We start from the raw sequence: 17,412 nt of genomic DNA, 5'->3' as shown, positions 1-17,412 counted from the left end.
CCCCCCTCCTCACAGGCGGCGCCGGCTCCAGCGGACAGTGGCTACATCCACCTTTCCGAAAATGAATTAGACAAAACCCACCTAGAGAAAGCTTCTCCCGTGAGAAGATCTCTGGCCCATGCAAGTTCTCTCGACGTCAGTACAAAGCCTCGTTGCGTCGCTTCTGCTCTGGAGGATGTCTTGCATTGGCTTGAAGTTGACATCCATGGCGAAGGTCCTGATAAGCAAAAGGAGAAAATCCGAAGCAAAAAAACTGGACTTCACGTGGAGGAATGAAATAAAAACAAAGGTTAGGAGAGAAAGATGGCAACAAGCATGACAATTAAATGGGGGTGAGACAAAACAAGTACCAACATAAAGTGCTAAAAGCTCCAAGGGCAAAAACGGTCAATGAGCTGGACGTATTCACCGTGGTATTCTCGGTAGAGGAATGCTCAAATCCCATGAAAGGATTTACTAAGTCTATAGACATCGCAATTACCTGTAAAGAGGTAACTTTTCCATCGCCATTTTATCCGCTCACTATGTGAGGACCAGCGGCTACCTCTGTTACTGTACATGCTGTGAAGAACTACTGTTGTACAGTTGATCATTCATAAGCCCCTACCTCAGACCAATTCTCCGACTAGGAAATGTGGCGACGGGAGGGGTTAAATAATACGTCTACTACCCAATGGCGGTTGATACATACAGTTGTGCAAAAGATGGACCATCAGCTTGAGCAGCGGGCATTCAATTACCTCTCTCAATCATCGAAGCACGGTTAGGTATCGATACACCATTATCCGTCATCTCCGAGCCTTTCTTCAAAAAGGAGTAACAGTCACATCTTATTGAAAGCACAAAGAATCATTAGACATGAATTTTGCGATGTTCATTCACTTCACCGCTTTCCCTCTTTTCCTTACTTCAATAAAGATCTTATTTTGCTTCGCTAAAGGTTTCATATGCAAACATCATATCGCGGCTTTATGAATGCCATGCTACTATGCTCTTTCTCCCTAGTAAGATGACCCTGCTCAGCAAGCCTATTCTATTTAGAAAGATAGTCCCAAAGACAATTCATTCATGGATCAGACGATGTCGCCCAGATCCAGCCCTACAAGCACACCGGCGCCCATTCCTAGCACAAAAATCACATAATACGCCCTCTGTAACGCCTGCCCGCCAATATCCATCGATTCCGGGTATGAAGTGAGGTTACCTGTCCTCGAATGCCTTTGCCTGCCTACCAGCCGTACTGACCTAGACAAGACAAGTTTAAATAACTTGGCTCAAAAAGGCCTGTCGCAATAAAAGTCGCAAAGAAACAAACGAGAGAAAGAAAAAGAAAAAGAAAAAGGTAACAAAAAAGAGCCAAGAAAAAAGAAACCCCAATGTCATAGTCATCTCAGTGTACATGCACGCCCTAAACCACCATAATCCAATTCCAAATTTGTAACCAGGTGTCTTGAAGTCTTATGCCTTTGTTTATTTCCAAAGGTATTTTTTTTTTGGCTTAATCTATCGTCATGCGATTCGATTGTTTTTGAGAATGACTGAGATCTGGTAATTCGGTCATATTGTCGATTTTCTCCTCTTCGCCACCGATCTTTCGTCTCCTCAAATGTGGCTTAAGACCTTTATTGAAATTTGCCGTACATAAGGAAGCGTTTACGATCGTTAGGATAATTAGAATGATTGTGATGACAGCAAAACTTGTCAAATTCTTACGAACTGGCAAATAGTCTGCAGCTTTGGCCGGTTGGTACATTCGGGCAAGTTTAAAGATAAAGTAGGCTAGACCACAATGGAAGATGAAAATGGCTGAGAGCATCCCTGGTTTGTTTTCGCGACGAGTCCAGAAGGCGGCCATGAATAGAATGAAGATGGTAACGGGGATGGCTGCTATTGTCAAGCCAAACTCGAAATCTTGTACACCAGTAACGATAACTAGAAATTGGACCGTGAATCCCAGGAAGAAGAAGAAATCGAATTTCAACAAGGCAATATAAATCTAGGCTTATTAGCTAGTATTCATGAGATTGAAAATATGGAGACTGTTGCACTTACTTGGTAGGTCAGGAATCTCCGTTTCATTCGCAAATCAGCGCTGATGTGTTTGTAAATTGTCCAGGCAAATTCGTCGTAAAGTTTCCAAGCTATGAGTGACATCAAGACGGTAAAGAAAGCGATAATACATGGAACTGCGACTAAAAATCCTTGCACATCCGGCCAGACATTCGCATTCGCATCCACATAACCAAGGTTACCCAGGGACTCAATCGCCGTTTGAATTTGATCGTATTGAATCGAGGCGTATATCAACATTCCACCATTGTACATGCAGAGACCGATAACCTGAATTGTGTTCTTAAGTCGCAGCGAATCGTATACCAAGACAACCTGATAGAGGAAACCAAAAATGAACAGGGTGAGATAGGTTGGAATTGTTCGATCGAGGGCTATTTGTTCTTTGCCTTTAACCAGACTCGTTTGAAACTTTGCGAATACATATCTAGTGATGCATGTTATTAGATGAACCCCAAGAACGATGTTGTAATATTTTTAATATTGTTAAAACTTACGATTCAATGGCCAAAACGGCTGCGGCTTGTATGGTTGCGGCAAGCATGAACGCCCATGTCCATGTGGTATTTGGGATATACATCTTCTCTTTCCTACTTGTTGCTATCCCGTTGGGTCCTGATGTGAGTCCTTCGCGATGAAAATAACCTCCAGCGTCTTGTTCATATGGTCCCTGACCAAGAGAAAGCAGGGACTTTCGAGAGTCTTTGCTGAAAGCCACGTCTGCGGTGTTTAAGGCCCCTTAACAGGAGCCAAGGTGAATGACTTAAATCTGTCGTAAAACCCAGAAAGAGTTCCGGATAAGGTGCGAAAAAGTTGAATCGATCAATGCAGTGACAGCGGGGAGTCTCGGGAGAGAGATATTGATGTTTGACGCAGACTAGGAATGCTAGACTATCGGTCGCATGGATTGGTAGGTAAAATGAATCAACGGCTGTCTGTTGTGTTCTGTGGTTCGTTATGAGTATGAATGAGGTGCGACCCAATGATGAAACGTCAAGAGTGTGGCGTTGAGATTCTTTTCGAGGTGGGTTTTAAAATGAGTAGGGATTCTATAATAGGTCACAGGTCGTAGGTCGCATGTAGGGAAAGAGAAGGTCGTGTGAGCATGCGATACAATGGAAAGCGAAAGAGTGTGCGCTGCCAACGTAGGTTAATTGAAGATGGGTACGATAGGAGGTCGAATAACGAAAGGATTAATTCCCTCTCCCTTTTCTTCTCTTAGGTATGAATTAGGTTTGCGGACGGGCCGGCATGGAATGTTGGACGGCGGAAATTGGTGTTGACGTTAAGGCGGAGGAGTGACGAAGGGGGGCGTATAAGAAGTTGCTTGCGATGAGGTTTGTAGTTTTAATGGAGGAGGGTGGAGAGGAGTGGCACTATGGGAGGGATAGGGAGGGAGGGAGGGAGGGACGGAGGGAGGAGGGCGAGACGTTTGATTGTTTGTGTGTATGTATTGTGTTTACGCAGTAGAGCTGAAGGGACGAGAATGGGTAGGACTCCGTTCATCAGCCAGTTGAAATGGCTTATTTCTTTAATTTTGTATGGGGGTGTATGGGGTTTCCCGTTTCGCTTCCGATCAAGTCGTGCCTATTCTTTTATTCCTGGGATTTTTATTCCTGCGTTTTTCGGGATAACACTTGTGCTAAAGTAGGTAGTTGGGAGTTGAGTATTCAGTATTCGAATAGATAGATAATTTGTAAGAGTAGATTGAAGATTGAAGATTGAAGATTGAAGATTAAATAACAGATACAAAATATAAATATAAGAACTTCATCTGTAAGGTTGTAGAAGTATTAGAAGAAACCCAACAATTTCCTGAACAGCCTCAATGGTTTATTTGGCAATGTATCTAGTCATTATTTCCATGTCATATTTTCACATCGTATATTTTCACGTCATATATTTCCATGTCATATTTTGTTGCATAGAATGGCTGATGGATGTCCGTCCGTACTCCGTACTGTACTTTTCAATCCTAGGAAAAATGGGCGCAGTCAATGGACTCGAGTGAGGCTCAGCAATATTTGATAAATTTGATAGAGAGGACTGCGGCAGAGATCATACTCCGTTCTTGTAATCATTATTTATTATTTATTATTTTCAATAATAATAACAATCATAATGATAAATTGAATGTATGAAAAAGCTTGATGCATAAGAATAAGAACATTGAAAGGGATCGAGGTGGGTGCATGTCAGCAGAGTTAATAAATACGACATCTGTTTCGTTGTTTGATGTTTCATTATTTAATGAACCTTACTACATGCGATTTTACCAAGAGATAAATAAACTTTAACCTTACTTACATTCAAGCGCCAGCGACTACCTCCCTGATGAGTTCAAAGTGTTGAAGAGTAGATCAGTCCCCCAGATACCATTCATCTTGGCAGTAAGGTTAACATAGAATCATGACACACAATTCAGATTAATGGCAGAGATGGATTGGCTCACTGGTGGCTCTTGTTTTATTGCATTTATCATCTGCCTGATCGTGACTTTTTACCTACCTCCCTAGCTATACATACAGTCACTCCCACACTCTCCAAGTCCCAACATAAAGTCAGGATGCCAATCAGAAGAAACATCCACAATGGAGTGCAATCATAAATTCTGCTGATCAGGCATCCGAAAGCAACTGCACGATTCAATAAAGGGACTCGTATGGTAACGTCGCTGTAAGGTTACTTGACCAGCAAATATTTCAAAGGAATGGAATAATTAGAGAATTAGATTCGAAACAATTTCTACTTGATAATAATATCATTCATATAAACCACAAAAATTTTCAATCATATAAATCATGCATTCGGTGCAGCATTATCGCGGACACAGCCCAATGAGCGAATATCTGGCTTATACTAGCTGCGTAGGAGGCTTAGTGCTGTTCATAGCTACGTTCAAACTTCATACGCTGTGTCAACAGCAAGCTTCATCTTCCTAGGCCTGAGCGTCCCGTACACCATCCTCATATATATGCTCTGTGAGCCTGGTCGAAAATACATCTCTGTTTGGATTATATTGCTTGAAGACCAGTAGATGCCTGCACCGAGACACTCCCATGAATAGGTATTTGCATGCATCTCATAACACCACCGTCGGCCCCTTCACCAGTGAGTCTGAGTACCTTACCATAAGCTCATCCCACGGAGGTGGCTCTTAACTCGTCCGTAGATGTATACAGCTGGGTATGCGTGCAGTACCTACCTTCCCTAGGTGGGTGGATCAAAAATCTTGAATCAGGAAATCGAATCGAGTCGATTCGCACAGCTGCTTATCTTCCTGGCAGGCCACCTTTTCTCGTATTAGGCCCTTCTTGTTGTGAGGATGTTGCCATGTAACAGTTCATCGCTGCATCTGCTTCTACATGCGATTCTATCCTCAACCGGGGACTCTCTCAGACGGTGAACACGATTTCATGTCCTAATATAAGCTCATCGTGGACCCTGTCTGGACAGTCAGTCCCCAGCCAGGAGATAGTACGTCCTTATGGCTTCGAATCTTTGCAGGATTCAAATGCAACCACTCCAGTGGCCTCCATATACGCGAGTCGGCACAAATGGGTAAGTCTATAATCTTTCTGTTCTCGAGGTTGATGCTTCCATTCTTGCATACAGATTCCACCATCGAGACGGCCGTTTAGTCGAATTCTACGTCGTTCCACCCGTAGTCGCACATGCCCAGCTTTATGGACTTGTATAGCTACCTTCAAAAACGAGTCGTCAGAGTCGTGATTGCTGCCCCCAGGACGGCTGTATTGCACTGTATTACTCTTCTATCCGAAGCAACCCACCTCTCTGCACTTGAGCATGGATCCCTGGGCCATAACGGCGGTCCGTGGGTTGTTTCCATCAACCATTTGCGTGGCCATATCGCTATGTTGGCGGTATGTCGGGGCCTTCCTCCAAAACAAGCGTGCGAGCGGACTACCAACATCAAGATAGACAAACGCTCAATCTCCTATGTTCAAATGGAAAGCAACTGGATTAGCACTATCGAGGTGCATCAACGTTAAAACTGTCTTTCGAAGGGTAGACGGGCTGGTAAATGCATTGGCAATATCAAGGTGGGTAAGCGTTCAGGTTTCCATTTTCAAAGGGCAGATAGACAGGCAAGTGGATTCGCATTATCAAGGTGAAATAGCAACATCAAGTGGACTGACAGCATCGAGATGGATAAACGCTCAAGCTTCTGTCTTCAAACCTTTGCCTACACAATCAACTTCGATGGAATCGATTGAATTCAAATACACTGCAAAACAATGGATTGTACTTCCCTCGATATGACCATTACAATCTTTTCGTACAATTAACCGACTTTCCACGATATAAAAACCACTATTCTACTTATCAAGGAAAATCCTCATATGGGTTCTTCTGTATAGGGGTCAACCAGCCTCCGTTTTTTTTGTCAGCCATTCTAGTCGAAGATTCAAACACCATCACGGAAGCAACTGGTTACACTATTCGAACACGTGTTCTTGTTCAATCTACTACATATATGCTGCCTATCGGTATAGAAAATTCTTCTTCATGTGTAGAATACTCAGTCAACTTCCCCCTTTCTTGTCAACTATTCTTATACAAAACTCAGATACAGATAGAAATACAAAAGTAACTAGCACAGAACATTCTTCTTCAAGTGCTTTTGATCCATTTTCATTCTCTCTCCTAGACCTAGAATATTCGACACAAAACTTTTCAATATCAACAGCAAGGATATGTTGAAGGCAAAACACCTGTCTTCCCCCCTTTTCCGTCAAAGAGACAAAATTACTATGAGTCGATTAACGCTGTCACCTAATAGTGAGTGGAATCAAATACAAATACATCTGTTTTTCATGGTTTATTTCTCTCTCTTTTATTGAGGCGCCCAGAGTCACGGACAGGCTCATGTATGACTGCAGGGAGTCAGATGTTGAAGGATCAGAGCTTCCTGATCCAGCAGGAGCAGGACATGGCAAAATTGAGCTCATATTAATGCAGGGTCGATCCTTCAGTGCTATTGTCAGTCAAGTGGATGCGCTGTAAGGGTTAACCTTCATTACTGTTCTTCTGTCTTGAATTTAGGTGACCGGCGCCACTAAAGTTCACATTGATAATGACTTTGAGGTTCTTCGCGAACTCATAATCTTCTTGAATCTAGAAAATAACTCGCACGTTTTCATCAATCCCACTTTCGTAATTGAGGCAAACACCAAAACCGCTTCAATACATCCAGATTTCCACATTGCCAGCGGTTTTACAATCACCCTGGATACACCCATATACAATCACACTCCGGACTCTAAGAGAGCAGCAAGATGAATAAACAATAACATTGTTTGTACTTTCATCGAGACTATATAGGACTCCTTGAATGAATTATCCCAAGGCACCCAAATAGTATGATAACATTCAGCCTTTTGTGATGTTGTGGACACCTGCTAGTAATATTCAAACTGTAATCGTACGAAGATGATCCTCTTCAGCTTCTTCCATATTCTTTCTGTTGACACTGGCACTTGTCGGTCTCCTAGATCCCCTCAACTTTTCCTGTTCTGAATATACTTCTCAATGTCAAGCACCCATGATCATCCAAGTACATTTTGTTTTTCGACATTGTTGGCATTAAAACAAGTCTGTGTAGATGCCTACGAGAGGTTCATGTCCGAATTACTGGTTTCTCTTTTCTACACCCTTTGACATAGACACTTTGGTCGCGACAAAGGAAATAAGTAGTCTGTAATGCAAAGATGAGATTAGTAATAAACACAGGGAAACGCGCAGGTAGAGGTATGTTAAAACCATGTGAAAATCGAGAGATCATATTCTACACCTGAAAGAAAGTGAATATCCACCCTATTAACCCCTAAATATTGTATAGATCTTTTGAAATCCAATTGAGTATTGAAATGTTCTATTTCAAAAGGAGAATAATTAAGCATAGATCGATGGCTTCTCTAGAATAGCATAGGCTTGCAGAAAGAAAAAAGGGGGGAAGATGTTCGATAACTCCTTCGGTAAAAGGTATCAAAACTTTGTTGGCAAAGGAAGAGGCTGAAGGTTCAAAGGGTTCGTGATAAAACATAGTCGTCTTACATCAATTGTTTAATAGCTACCTACGTGCCACCTACCTAACCTCCAATTGTACTGCGACACAAAGCCGACGATATATGAACATGTGAACATGTAAAGTGGGACATGACATTGTCATATTCAACTGAATGAATTATGCCCCTCTCACCCCTCTTCCCTCAATTCTATCTCTATCGGTGGCCCAAGCTCCTTCCCACCATACTCACTCCCAGCTCACTATCACTATCACTCACAATCGCAATCGCAATCGCGTCAATCTCAAACTAGCCGACTACCTAATTCAACCCTTTTCATCTTGTCGCAAGCCCAAAACATGGACGTCGATAACGATGAGGAAATATTGCGGGCTCTTGCACATGGTCAACCTATTGATTAGTACGTTTTGCGCATTCTTATGATCGCCGGGAATGTGGAGTATGATGGCTTCATGCTGACTGACTGAACTGACACTTTGGTTGTAGCTCAACATGGCCGAGTTTACTTGAGAGGTTGATGATTAGATTGGAAAAGGTAACGATTGCACCTCATTTACTTTCTAGGATCCTATGTGATGCTTAGATAGCTAACTCAGTACCAGATTGCCATCACAGATTTCCAAATTCCAAAACTTCCAACATACGCCCGGCCTTCTTCTCCTTCAATCTCCCCAAAGCAAGATACCAGTAATGAAGGCCCCTCTTCCGACTTTCCGCCTTCGTTAGAATCTCTTCCCTCAATCTGCTACAAGCAACTTCTTGACATACAAAATACCTTAAACAAGACATTTCCAACTCATCCGCCTCATACAATCCAACGTCTCTCCGAGCTCCTCCTAAATCCTACTCAGCACCACCGTTCTCTCCCCTCTTATCTTCACGCCCTCGATCGCGTCATCCACGTCACATCACCCATAACCGCATTTCCCCTCCCACCAGCTATCCCAGACCCAAGAGTTTCTTCCTCGGTTCTCAGCAACGGAACCCCCCCATCAGTCGACCCTCTCAGCATTAGCTGGAGCAATCCTACATCTGGAACGGCCTCTGTAAACGGAGGACTGGGTAGCGATGAAGCATTGGGGGGCGCATTGTTGACACCTATAAGTTGGTTAAATAAGCGCGAATCAAGCCTCACACACAATGGCTCAAACGGTACGAGTTCTGGAGGCGCCTCGCCGCGTGGGGAGGTACGCACCGAGAGTACTGAAACAATCGACGGACCAAATGGACCCGGTGGTGTTGAGACGGTTTCTGTATCCGTTAATGGAATTTCATCAGTTGGTTCCCATGTAATAATGTCATTGCTTTCGTCATCCGTATCTAGTTTAGGAGAACAGGGGTTGAGAGCAGAAGGTGGGGTTACACAAGGAGAGTTATTGCGCCAGGAGCAGAAAGCCGGGGTGGTGCCAGCATCGCAGTTGAGGGTGATGCAGAGAGAATCTGATAGAGAAGATTGGATGGGGAGAAGAGATGAAAATGGAATGGGAGAAGAGGATGAACTGCCACATGCGAGAGGTCCAGAGGAAATTGGGATGGAGGATATGGGGCCCCAAGAACGGGGAAAGGTACCCGTGACTGGAGGTGGAATTGATGTTGAGGCTGCCGTGGGTAGAAGGCCGGATTACACAGAGGAGAAGGAGGTGGAGGAAAAGACTCAAAAAGAGGATGGTGAAGTGATCGGAAAGTCGAATGAAGATGCAGATGGAGATGCGATCATGAACGTTGATGTGAAAGAAGAAGGTGGAGAATCAACTTCATTGAAAAGAGCCGCGGAAGACGATATTGGAAGTGAAGCTGGGGAAAAGAGAGTCAAGGAGGAGATGGAAATTGAACCTAATCCTGATTCTGCGATCAAACCAGACAATGTCAAGGAAGAGGAAAATGAGAATGTAATGCAAAAAAAGGAAAATACCATGATGAAAACAGATATGGAGACTGATACTAAAACGGAGGTTGTAGAAGCAAACGAAAAGAAGGAATCTGTCAAGGGGGAAATTCAGGGACGTGTTGATGAGGCAGTAACCCAGCCTTGAGAAAATCACACAGAGAGTATAATAACGCGGAGCACGACGTGGGATTAAGCGTGGGAGAACCCAAAGAGAGAGAACACAAAGGTTCTTGAGATACGAATGAATTGTTAGATACCAAGCCGATAATGCTACAGTTAGCTATTGCTCAAAAGATGAATGTAATGGTCTGCTTATGAAATACTAAGTATTGTAAGATTAGTTGCCAAGCATATTAGTGATAGTAGCTCATATTTCTCCATAGTATTCCTTTACATCCCTTGTGTTTCTGCACATGAACATGATCCATAAGCTTGAAGCTCCTGATCAAATAGATGAGTTAAGTTGATATCACTTGGGTTGGCTACTTACATTACTCGAGTATATGTATTCCAGTCATTCTCACCTTGCATTCAAATTTACCTCGCCCCCTTGATCTCTCCCAGTCCCCTTCACCGTTTAAAAGAAGCAGGAAAGTTTTGCTGCACATCTGAATAATTTATTAACTATGATATCTATCCAACGAATATCGTGACGATTTTACGTCATCGTCCATTAGATACACCATTTCCGACCTGTTTTCTCCCTTTCTCCTTCATCTACATCTTGTATGACGCAATCTTTGGGATTGCGCGTGCGTACACTGATGTGATATAATCCATTATTTCTGATTTAAAGTGGAGTTGATGCTAATGTATGAAGATCTCTCTTCGTTCAATCGCTATTCACGTTGCTTGCACAATCTGAAGCGTAGAATTCGACCTCAACATATATGTATGTGTGTCCCACATCCCATAAACGCCCTGTCCAATCCTGTAATGCTATATCCTAGCCCAACGCAGCCCGTCCATCCATGTTTAATCCAAAACATACGCCTGCTATAAAGCTTATATACACCTTCCCATAACGCCCATGCGGATTCCCTAAAAATAAATCTGCCTCGCATCCTTTGGTTGACTCTCATTCGGGCAATACGGACATTTAAACCTCCCGCCCTTACTCAACCTATGCAGACTTTCCTTCGCAACTACATGACCACATGGCATCATCATGGGCGGATTCATTTCACTCGTCTGTTCTTTGCTCACCGGACATACAAAAATCGGATGGAACATCATACTTCTGGGCAATGCGATCTCTACCGGAAGTTCTGTTGCTGTCGTCCATTCCGTGCGTTTTTCCTTCACAATGGAAGCGAGTTTTATGAGGGTGGGAAGTGCTATGGCACCGGCTGTGGCAGCGAGATAAAGCGGGGATTCAGCGGAGAGGCCGAGAAGCGAACAGAATTCGCGTGTGAAAGAGTTGCAGACGTCTGACCATGAGGTGGAGGTATTGAAGGTTTGTTGATAGGGTGAGTTTTGTAGATTAGATTCGAAGACCATGGCAGTAATGAGCTGTTGGATTTCGCGGAGAAAACGGCTTTGGAATTGAGGAAAGTAAATGCGCGCGTAGCGAAGTGCACCTGGTAGACCGTTGTTTTCGTCATCTGGAAGGCCATTTACGTTTGGCCCTAGAAATAACCAAACGAATTGGAGTTTGTTAAGTTCGAATTCGAGATTACTACCTCGACCTTCTAGCTCTTTGCTGTTTTTTTGTGCCCACTCTATTGCTGGACGAAGGTTTCGTTGTTTGAGTTGGTGTAAAATATTATACATGGTCTCGAATTGCCCTTGTAGTCCTTGTGACTCTTCGGCAGCGAAATCGCCCAAAACATCTCCATCTGATGCGAAGATCTCGTCCCTCTGTGATGTGAACAAATCCCCATTTGTTTCCGGACTCGAGCCACTCTCCTGGAAATTTTGTGTTTCTTCGAAGAATGTTGAAGCTACGCCGAATTGTCCTTCGCGTAAGAGATGCATGGTGATAGCTCGATTTACGAGTTTTGGATAGCTTGCAAGGGCATCGATCTCAGTCGGCAATGTTTGTTTTGGGAGGTTCTGAAGAGAAAATGGTCAGCTCACAATCATATGTATCACTATAAGTATACATCACTTACCGCATTCAAGGCCCTGCCGAAGGTAGTATGGGCTTTGTGGATCTTTTTGATATCATCATTAACTTTTTCAAATCCATTTTTCAGCGGGTTTTGAAGTCTGGCTAAAGTTATGGAAACCGAATGAGGCTCTAGAGGAAAAGAACAGTTCAGTGACTATCCACTGCCGGTAGATAAAAGCCGAGGTGGTAATAGGGACATTCAAAGCTTCCATGGGCTTCACGTCCCTATCTCCCGTCGAAGGCATGCTTCTTTGGAGTAGAGAATCTATTTACCTGATTCAATAGAGTATCTTGCTCTCTCAAGTTGCTCTATAATTTTTTCCACATCCTCGATACTTTGATCAAAGCTGGAGTCCCTTTGTAGCTTGATAAGCTCCTTCTCAAGCACATCCATAGCTGTTCACCCCGCCCTAGTTTTTCTGGATGTAGGTATCAATGTGTGTTCGCAATCGCTGTCTTTATATACCGGATGTGGCGATGAATTTGATGTCGGTACCTATAGGAATTGTATGTTGTGATGGCAGAAAGATTATATGCGGATTCAATAATGCTGCTCTGTTGTTAAATCTCTTAAAGTTAGAAATATGATAGATTGTCGTCAGTTTGTTGTACGATGTGATATGTTGACTTCACGGCACTTCATCGGGATTGATACGGTCTCGATAAGGTTCCGGCAACAGGTGAATCCCGGAAAATGATGAATTGTTAGGTGAGTTTACTGCGTACAGGGGAGCTTGGGCCCCAATTATAGAAGAGGTTCAAGGATAATAAAGCCAAAAAGGAAAAGCCCCTAATGTATTTTTACCACCTTTTTCTTCTCACCTAAAGTTACTCTGCACAAATCCAATCAGGTCATATGCGCATGCCTAAAGCACCCTCTCTGAATGAATAAACAACACAGTAGAAAACAACTGCTGTATTCCTTTTTATGGAATTCAAAATTATGTGATTCAAAGAGGAAGAGAGAGAGAGAGTGTGTGTGTGTGAGAGATGAACATCGGCTCTCCATCAATTTGAAACATTTATTAATGTAAAATTCCCTCCTCCTTACTCCTTTTCCATTGCGAATTTATAAATACCATATCCATCCGTATGTGAATTCATGGAGACATTCCCTTTTATTATCGACTTTTATTATCGACGTCACATCAAGGACCCCGGTTACCCGCAGACAGCACAGCACAGGGCGCAAGAGCCTAGCCTAGTGGACAAGGAAGGAAAGGGACCAAGGACAAAGACATAAAAGGAATAATATGTCTTTTCGTTTTTCAATTCCTCATGCATATGATCCAAATATGAATAGAGAGGATCTTTTGACCCTTTCGAGAACGACTTCTCATTCCTATAAAAGTGGTCTAACCTCTCAAGCAAAACCGAATCATGGCAATAAATCAGAGCATGCGAAGCAACCTTATGTATTCGCAGATCCAGTTGCGTTCAGGCATGAGAACTCTTACTATTGAGTTCCGAATTCCTTACTAATTTTTGGACTTTTGACAGATATCTGGAGGAGGACAACGCCACAGAAGTCATAGAACGTCACGGAGAACTTAAAGGTTACGAAGTCTATCTGGTCGAGCAATGGGCGTGTTCGAGAGTACATCCCACTTTCGTCATTACGACCTATACAGGGGATGCCAGCCACAAGATTCAAGTAGGGGTATTGGGGATTCCTGCAGATAAGGAGACATGGAATCCGAGACTTCGAGTCTACTTCAACGCCATTTCTCAATATCACGCCAGATCTAAGGATACGCCATTGGGCACATTGATGGTTACAAATTTGAGCAGCTTTCCTTCTGGCCTCAATGTTATCCCGGTACCGAATGGAGACGTGAGGAAACACAGGGAAGATTTCATTGTCAACGAGAATTTGAAGAGGTTAGGATGTTCTGGTCGATCCGGCATGAGCCTTCAGACCCCGGCCGCTGCAACACAAGCCAAATTCTTTCAATTATACAAAACGAGCGATCGGATACCCCTATATGGTGCTGTCATCGAACTAGTAAAGCTTTGCCAAGTAGCCCTGATGATTTTTGGGAAGTTAGAACAGGAATACGCTGATGGTTGTCTTTGCGATGTTACCGAGAGAGCAATAAATGATTGGTGGACTGAAATTGGATCTGAATACTACAACATTGAACCATCCGACGGGATTCTAGGCCCTACGACTGTGGCCGCACTTCTAGGATTGCTCATGGGTGCTAGAAATCGACTCAATTATTATGGGGCCCCGGTGGCTAAGGACGCTTTTGATGTTGTTAGTCTCAAGCGCGGTATAGCTTATTTTCAAAAGTCCCAGAAGATGGAGCGCACTAGGAGGCTAGATAGATACACTCTACAGCGGTTACATCAAGTCACTGCGAAAGGTGCTGCCGGAGATGGTTGGGCAGTTCCAAAAGCGGTGAAATCGACCCTAGCAGAAGTTAGTGGGAAAAGTGGTGAAATGGTTATGGGAATGGTTGGTCGTGATAAATCTGGGATTGCTGACATTGAGACTTGGGACTTGGAGCGCTTCATAACTCTGGTACATGGCGCCAGATCGAAATGGTTATGGTATGGGAAATCTAGACGGACTGGTGCCGATGATCATGGTAAATCAGAATCCGCGGCTGCTCACATGTCGTTCACCAAGGATGACCATGGTGGATACATGTGGTCTCACAATAGAGCTGATTTAGTGCCTCCAGAAGATGATACAGATATTCGCAAAAAAGAAGTCTCGGATGACATATACACCGCTCAGCCTCCAGGATCGACAACGAGTATGTTGGAAACTTCGAATGACCGAGAATTTCAACTCCACAAAGCTGTGTTTAAAAAGGCTACCGGAAAGATGAGCGAGGCCAAGCAAGGGTTTGGACGAATCAAGGATGCTGTTGGCCTGCGCGGCCATGCCAGTAAACATTCGAAAGACGAAAGCCGTGACTTGGATGAGAACGGTGGTTACTTTAGCCCGGGACATCTGACTACAACACTCTATGGGCCAAGCACACCATCTAGCCCGACAATTAACAAAGCATTTACTTGGAAAATTAAACCGGGAGAATATGAAAGTGTTATACCAAAAGCTAAAGACGTCGCGACCGGATTAGCGCAAGCTGAGCTGCGTGAAAGGGGTAGCGAATCACCTACTGATAATTCCAAGACAAGCTTGCCAAGTCTCGCTCCAAATCCAAGCGCTTTACAATGGGAAGAAAGGAAGGCCACGGAAGCCGAAGAACAGTGGCAGGCACAGGCGCAAGAAATCCGGCGCGAACTTGTGGCAAGGGAGCCTTCGATTTCAGGCTCCCTTTTCGGCGAAGGTGACCTTGAAGGTCCACTTTTAGAGGCAGAACGTAGTGACAATCATAATTTTGTGGCAATACTTCATCGTCGCCATAGTGTTTCCGATGTGTCTCTCATGAGGAGACATCGTGGCGAAGATCGGATACAGCGCCACGCGTCTTTCAGCGACGCCGAAGACGCTATTTTAACCTGGGATCCTGTTGGTATTATTGACAAGTTTGATGAATCAAATGAGTGGCTTGCATTACAAGATCATAAACTACTCAACGAGGATTACAAACGAATATACGAGAAGATATTGGATCTCCGAAACAATCTATGCCCATGGGTACAACAGAGAATCGACGGAATCAACCTTTTAGAGGACCAAGCTGCTTTGGACCAAGAAAGATTTCAAGAACTACACATGCAGCTGAGCGAAGAATACCAGGACCTAAGGAAGAGCACGCAAGACTTCCTTGGCGAAGAACGATCTCATGTTACAGAAACTCTCAAAGATATTGAAGTTCTCGGAGCTAAACTTGAGTACGAGCTTGATTCTCTCGTGTCAAAAGTACAGGACGTAGAGGATGGTGTATCTCAATTCGAAAGACAGGTAGATGATTTGGAAACACGGGCAGATGAACTAGAAAATATTTTTAGAAAAGAAAGTTGGGCTCATTGGATTGTTCGCTCCATCACGGGAATTGGTACTGGCCCAAATATAGTGGCACCGAGGAGTCCATGATTTTATATTAGTTAGTCAACAACTGCATTCAGCCGGCGTTTTGGGAATACCCATCAAGCATTTGTATTTTTCTTTAGCATATGGATTGGAGTTTTGGGATTTGAGGGGTAGTGGATATGAACATCGTTTGTGCTGTCCTTATACCACATTCTAATGTACAATATCAATGAGTTTTATCATCACCCCCTTCTGTTTTCTTCATATCCTCAACGTCTGCCGGTGGATTCCTTTTATGCCTTTCCATCATCATGTCATCTCTGCATCATGAGCGCTGCCAAACGGGCTAACAATAAAACCGCCCCGAAGGAGCTTTCTTCCATCAAGATCATTTTACATTCCAAAACCACCACCTCCAAAACCACCGCCACCAGCTCCTTTAGCTGCTGCCTCTGCTTGTAATAACTCGGAGATCTTCATCTGCACGTCGAAAAACTTTGCCGCACATCGATCAATGCAGACACCCTCGCCTTTGTTGAGTTCGCCCTCGCGGTATTCTTTAGGAATGCACTTCTTAATGCATGACTGACTGAGTCTGTGGAAACATGTCAGTATAGACTAGATACCATGAAGCTATTCATAGCTTCATGAATAATAACGCTCCGGTAGCCCTCCGGAAGCCACTGCCGCAAGGGCAGACTACCTGGAAGAGAAATATATCTTCAATATTTTGAGCGCAGCGAGCTATGGGGTTTTCAGAGCTTGCATCATTGGCAGTTTAATCTACTCTTTCGAATACAGATAGGAAAACATACTTGTTGAACATATCAGTAATAAGATCCATCTCTTGCTCAGCAGCAGCGATTTTCTCTTGCGAGGATGGCTGAGGACGACCCATTCCGAACATTGACATGATTGCTGTATTTTGTGTCTATGGAAATGGAATATATGTGAGGGTATTCAATTTGTAGAATATCAAAACGGGCGGGGCTTACTTTTTGCTTGATACCCTCGATCCAAGGTTTGTATGAGCCTTGAATGGAAAGCTTTCACTAGCGTCGGGAAAACATTATTCCGGAAGCAAATAATTTTTTGAACATAAAACTCGAAGCTGAACTTCCAGCCATCGATTGACTTCTTCGTCAACATCAAGACTCTCATACTAACAATTGGTCTTGGAGAGTGCAATAATTATTTGGTATGTATATGACATCTTTTTTCCTCCGTTGCTTTATTATCCTTCCATGAGTTTATATGATGATTTCCATATAACATTAGAACCGTTGCGACTGACACCCTTCTTCGGGAGAGTGGTTGATCTCACATCGATCCGTTGTCT

General features: G+C 43.5%; 6 protein-coding genes across 6 annotated transcripts; 2 read left to right on the top strand and 4 right to left on the bottom strand.

The window, feature by feature from the left end:
* Positions 1–1,498: 1,498 nt before the first annotated feature.
* On the bottom strand, positions 1,499–2,650 carry SS1G_06317 (hypothetical protein; the record flags this gene model as incomplete). Its single annotated transcript, XM_001593345.1, has 3 exons — positions 1,499–1,996; positions 2,053–2,497; positions 2,568–2,650. The coding sequence occupies 3 exons, from the start codon at positions 2,648–2,650 to the stop codon at positions 1,499–1,501; spliced, it is 1,026 nt and encodes a 341-aa protein (XP_001593395.1).
* Positions 2,651–5,502: 2,852 nt separating this feature from the next.
* On the bottom strand, positions 5,503–5,939 carry SS1G_06316 (predicted protein; the record flags this gene model as incomplete). Its single annotated transcript, XM_001593344.1, has 2 exons — positions 5,503–5,514; positions 5,862–5,939. 2 exons carry the CDS (start codon positions 5,937–5,939, stop codon positions 5,503–5,505), a joined length of 90 nt encoding a protein of 29 aa, XP_001593394.1.
* A 2,519-nt stretch (positions 5,940–8,458) lies between these two features.
* Positions 8,459–10,153, top strand: SS1G_06315 (hypothetical protein; the record flags this gene model as incomplete). The annotated part of the gene is made up of 3 exons (XM_001593343.1): positions 8,459–8,520; positions 8,607–8,655; positions 8,723–10,153. The coding sequence occupies 3 exons, from the start codon at positions 8,459–8,461 to the stop codon at positions 10,151–10,153; spliced, it is 1,542 nt and encodes a 513-aa protein (XP_001593393.1).
* An 896-nt stretch (positions 10,154–11,049) lies between these two features.
* On the bottom strand, positions 11,050–11,985 carry SS1G_06314 (hypothetical protein; the record flags this gene model as incomplete). The annotated part of the gene is made up of 1 exon (XM_001593342.1): positions 11,050–11,985. One exon carries the CDS (start codon positions 11,983–11,985, stop codon positions 11,050–11,052), a length of 936 nt encoding a protein of 311 aa, XP_001593392.1.
* Positions 11,986–13,416: 1,431 nt separating this feature from the next.
* On the top strand, positions 13,417–16,136 carry SS1G_06313 (hypothetical protein; the record flags this gene model as incomplete). The annotated part of the gene is made up of 2 exons (XM_001593341.1): positions 13,417–13,556; positions 13,622–16,136. 2 exons carry the CDS (start codon positions 13,417–13,419, stop codon positions 16,134–16,136), a joined length of 2,655 nt encoding a protein of 884 aa, XP_001593391.1.
* A 330-nt stretch (positions 16,137–16,466) lies between these two features.
* Positions 16,467–16,986, bottom strand: SS1G_06312 (hypothetical protein; the record flags this gene model as incomplete). Its single annotated transcript, XM_001593340.1, has 2 exons — positions 16,467–16,668; positions 16,889–16,986. 2 exons carry the CDS (start codon positions 16,984–16,986, stop codon positions 16,467–16,469), a joined length of 300 nt encoding a protein of 99 aa, XP_001593390.1.
* Positions 16,987–17,412: the final 426 nt, after the last annotated feature.

The sequence above is a fragment of the Sclerotinia sclerotiorum genome, genomic scaffold, assembly GCF_000146945.2.
Source record: "Sclerotinia sclerotiorum 1980 UF-70 scaffold_7 genomic scaffold, whole genome shotgun sequence".
In the NCBI taxonomy this organism is placed as follows: domain Eukaryota; kingdom Fungi; phylum Ascomycota; class Leotiomycetes; order Helotiales; family Sclerotiniaceae; genus Sclerotinia; species Sclerotinia sclerotiorum.
This window is presented reverse-complemented; position numbering and strand designations above follow the sequence as displayed.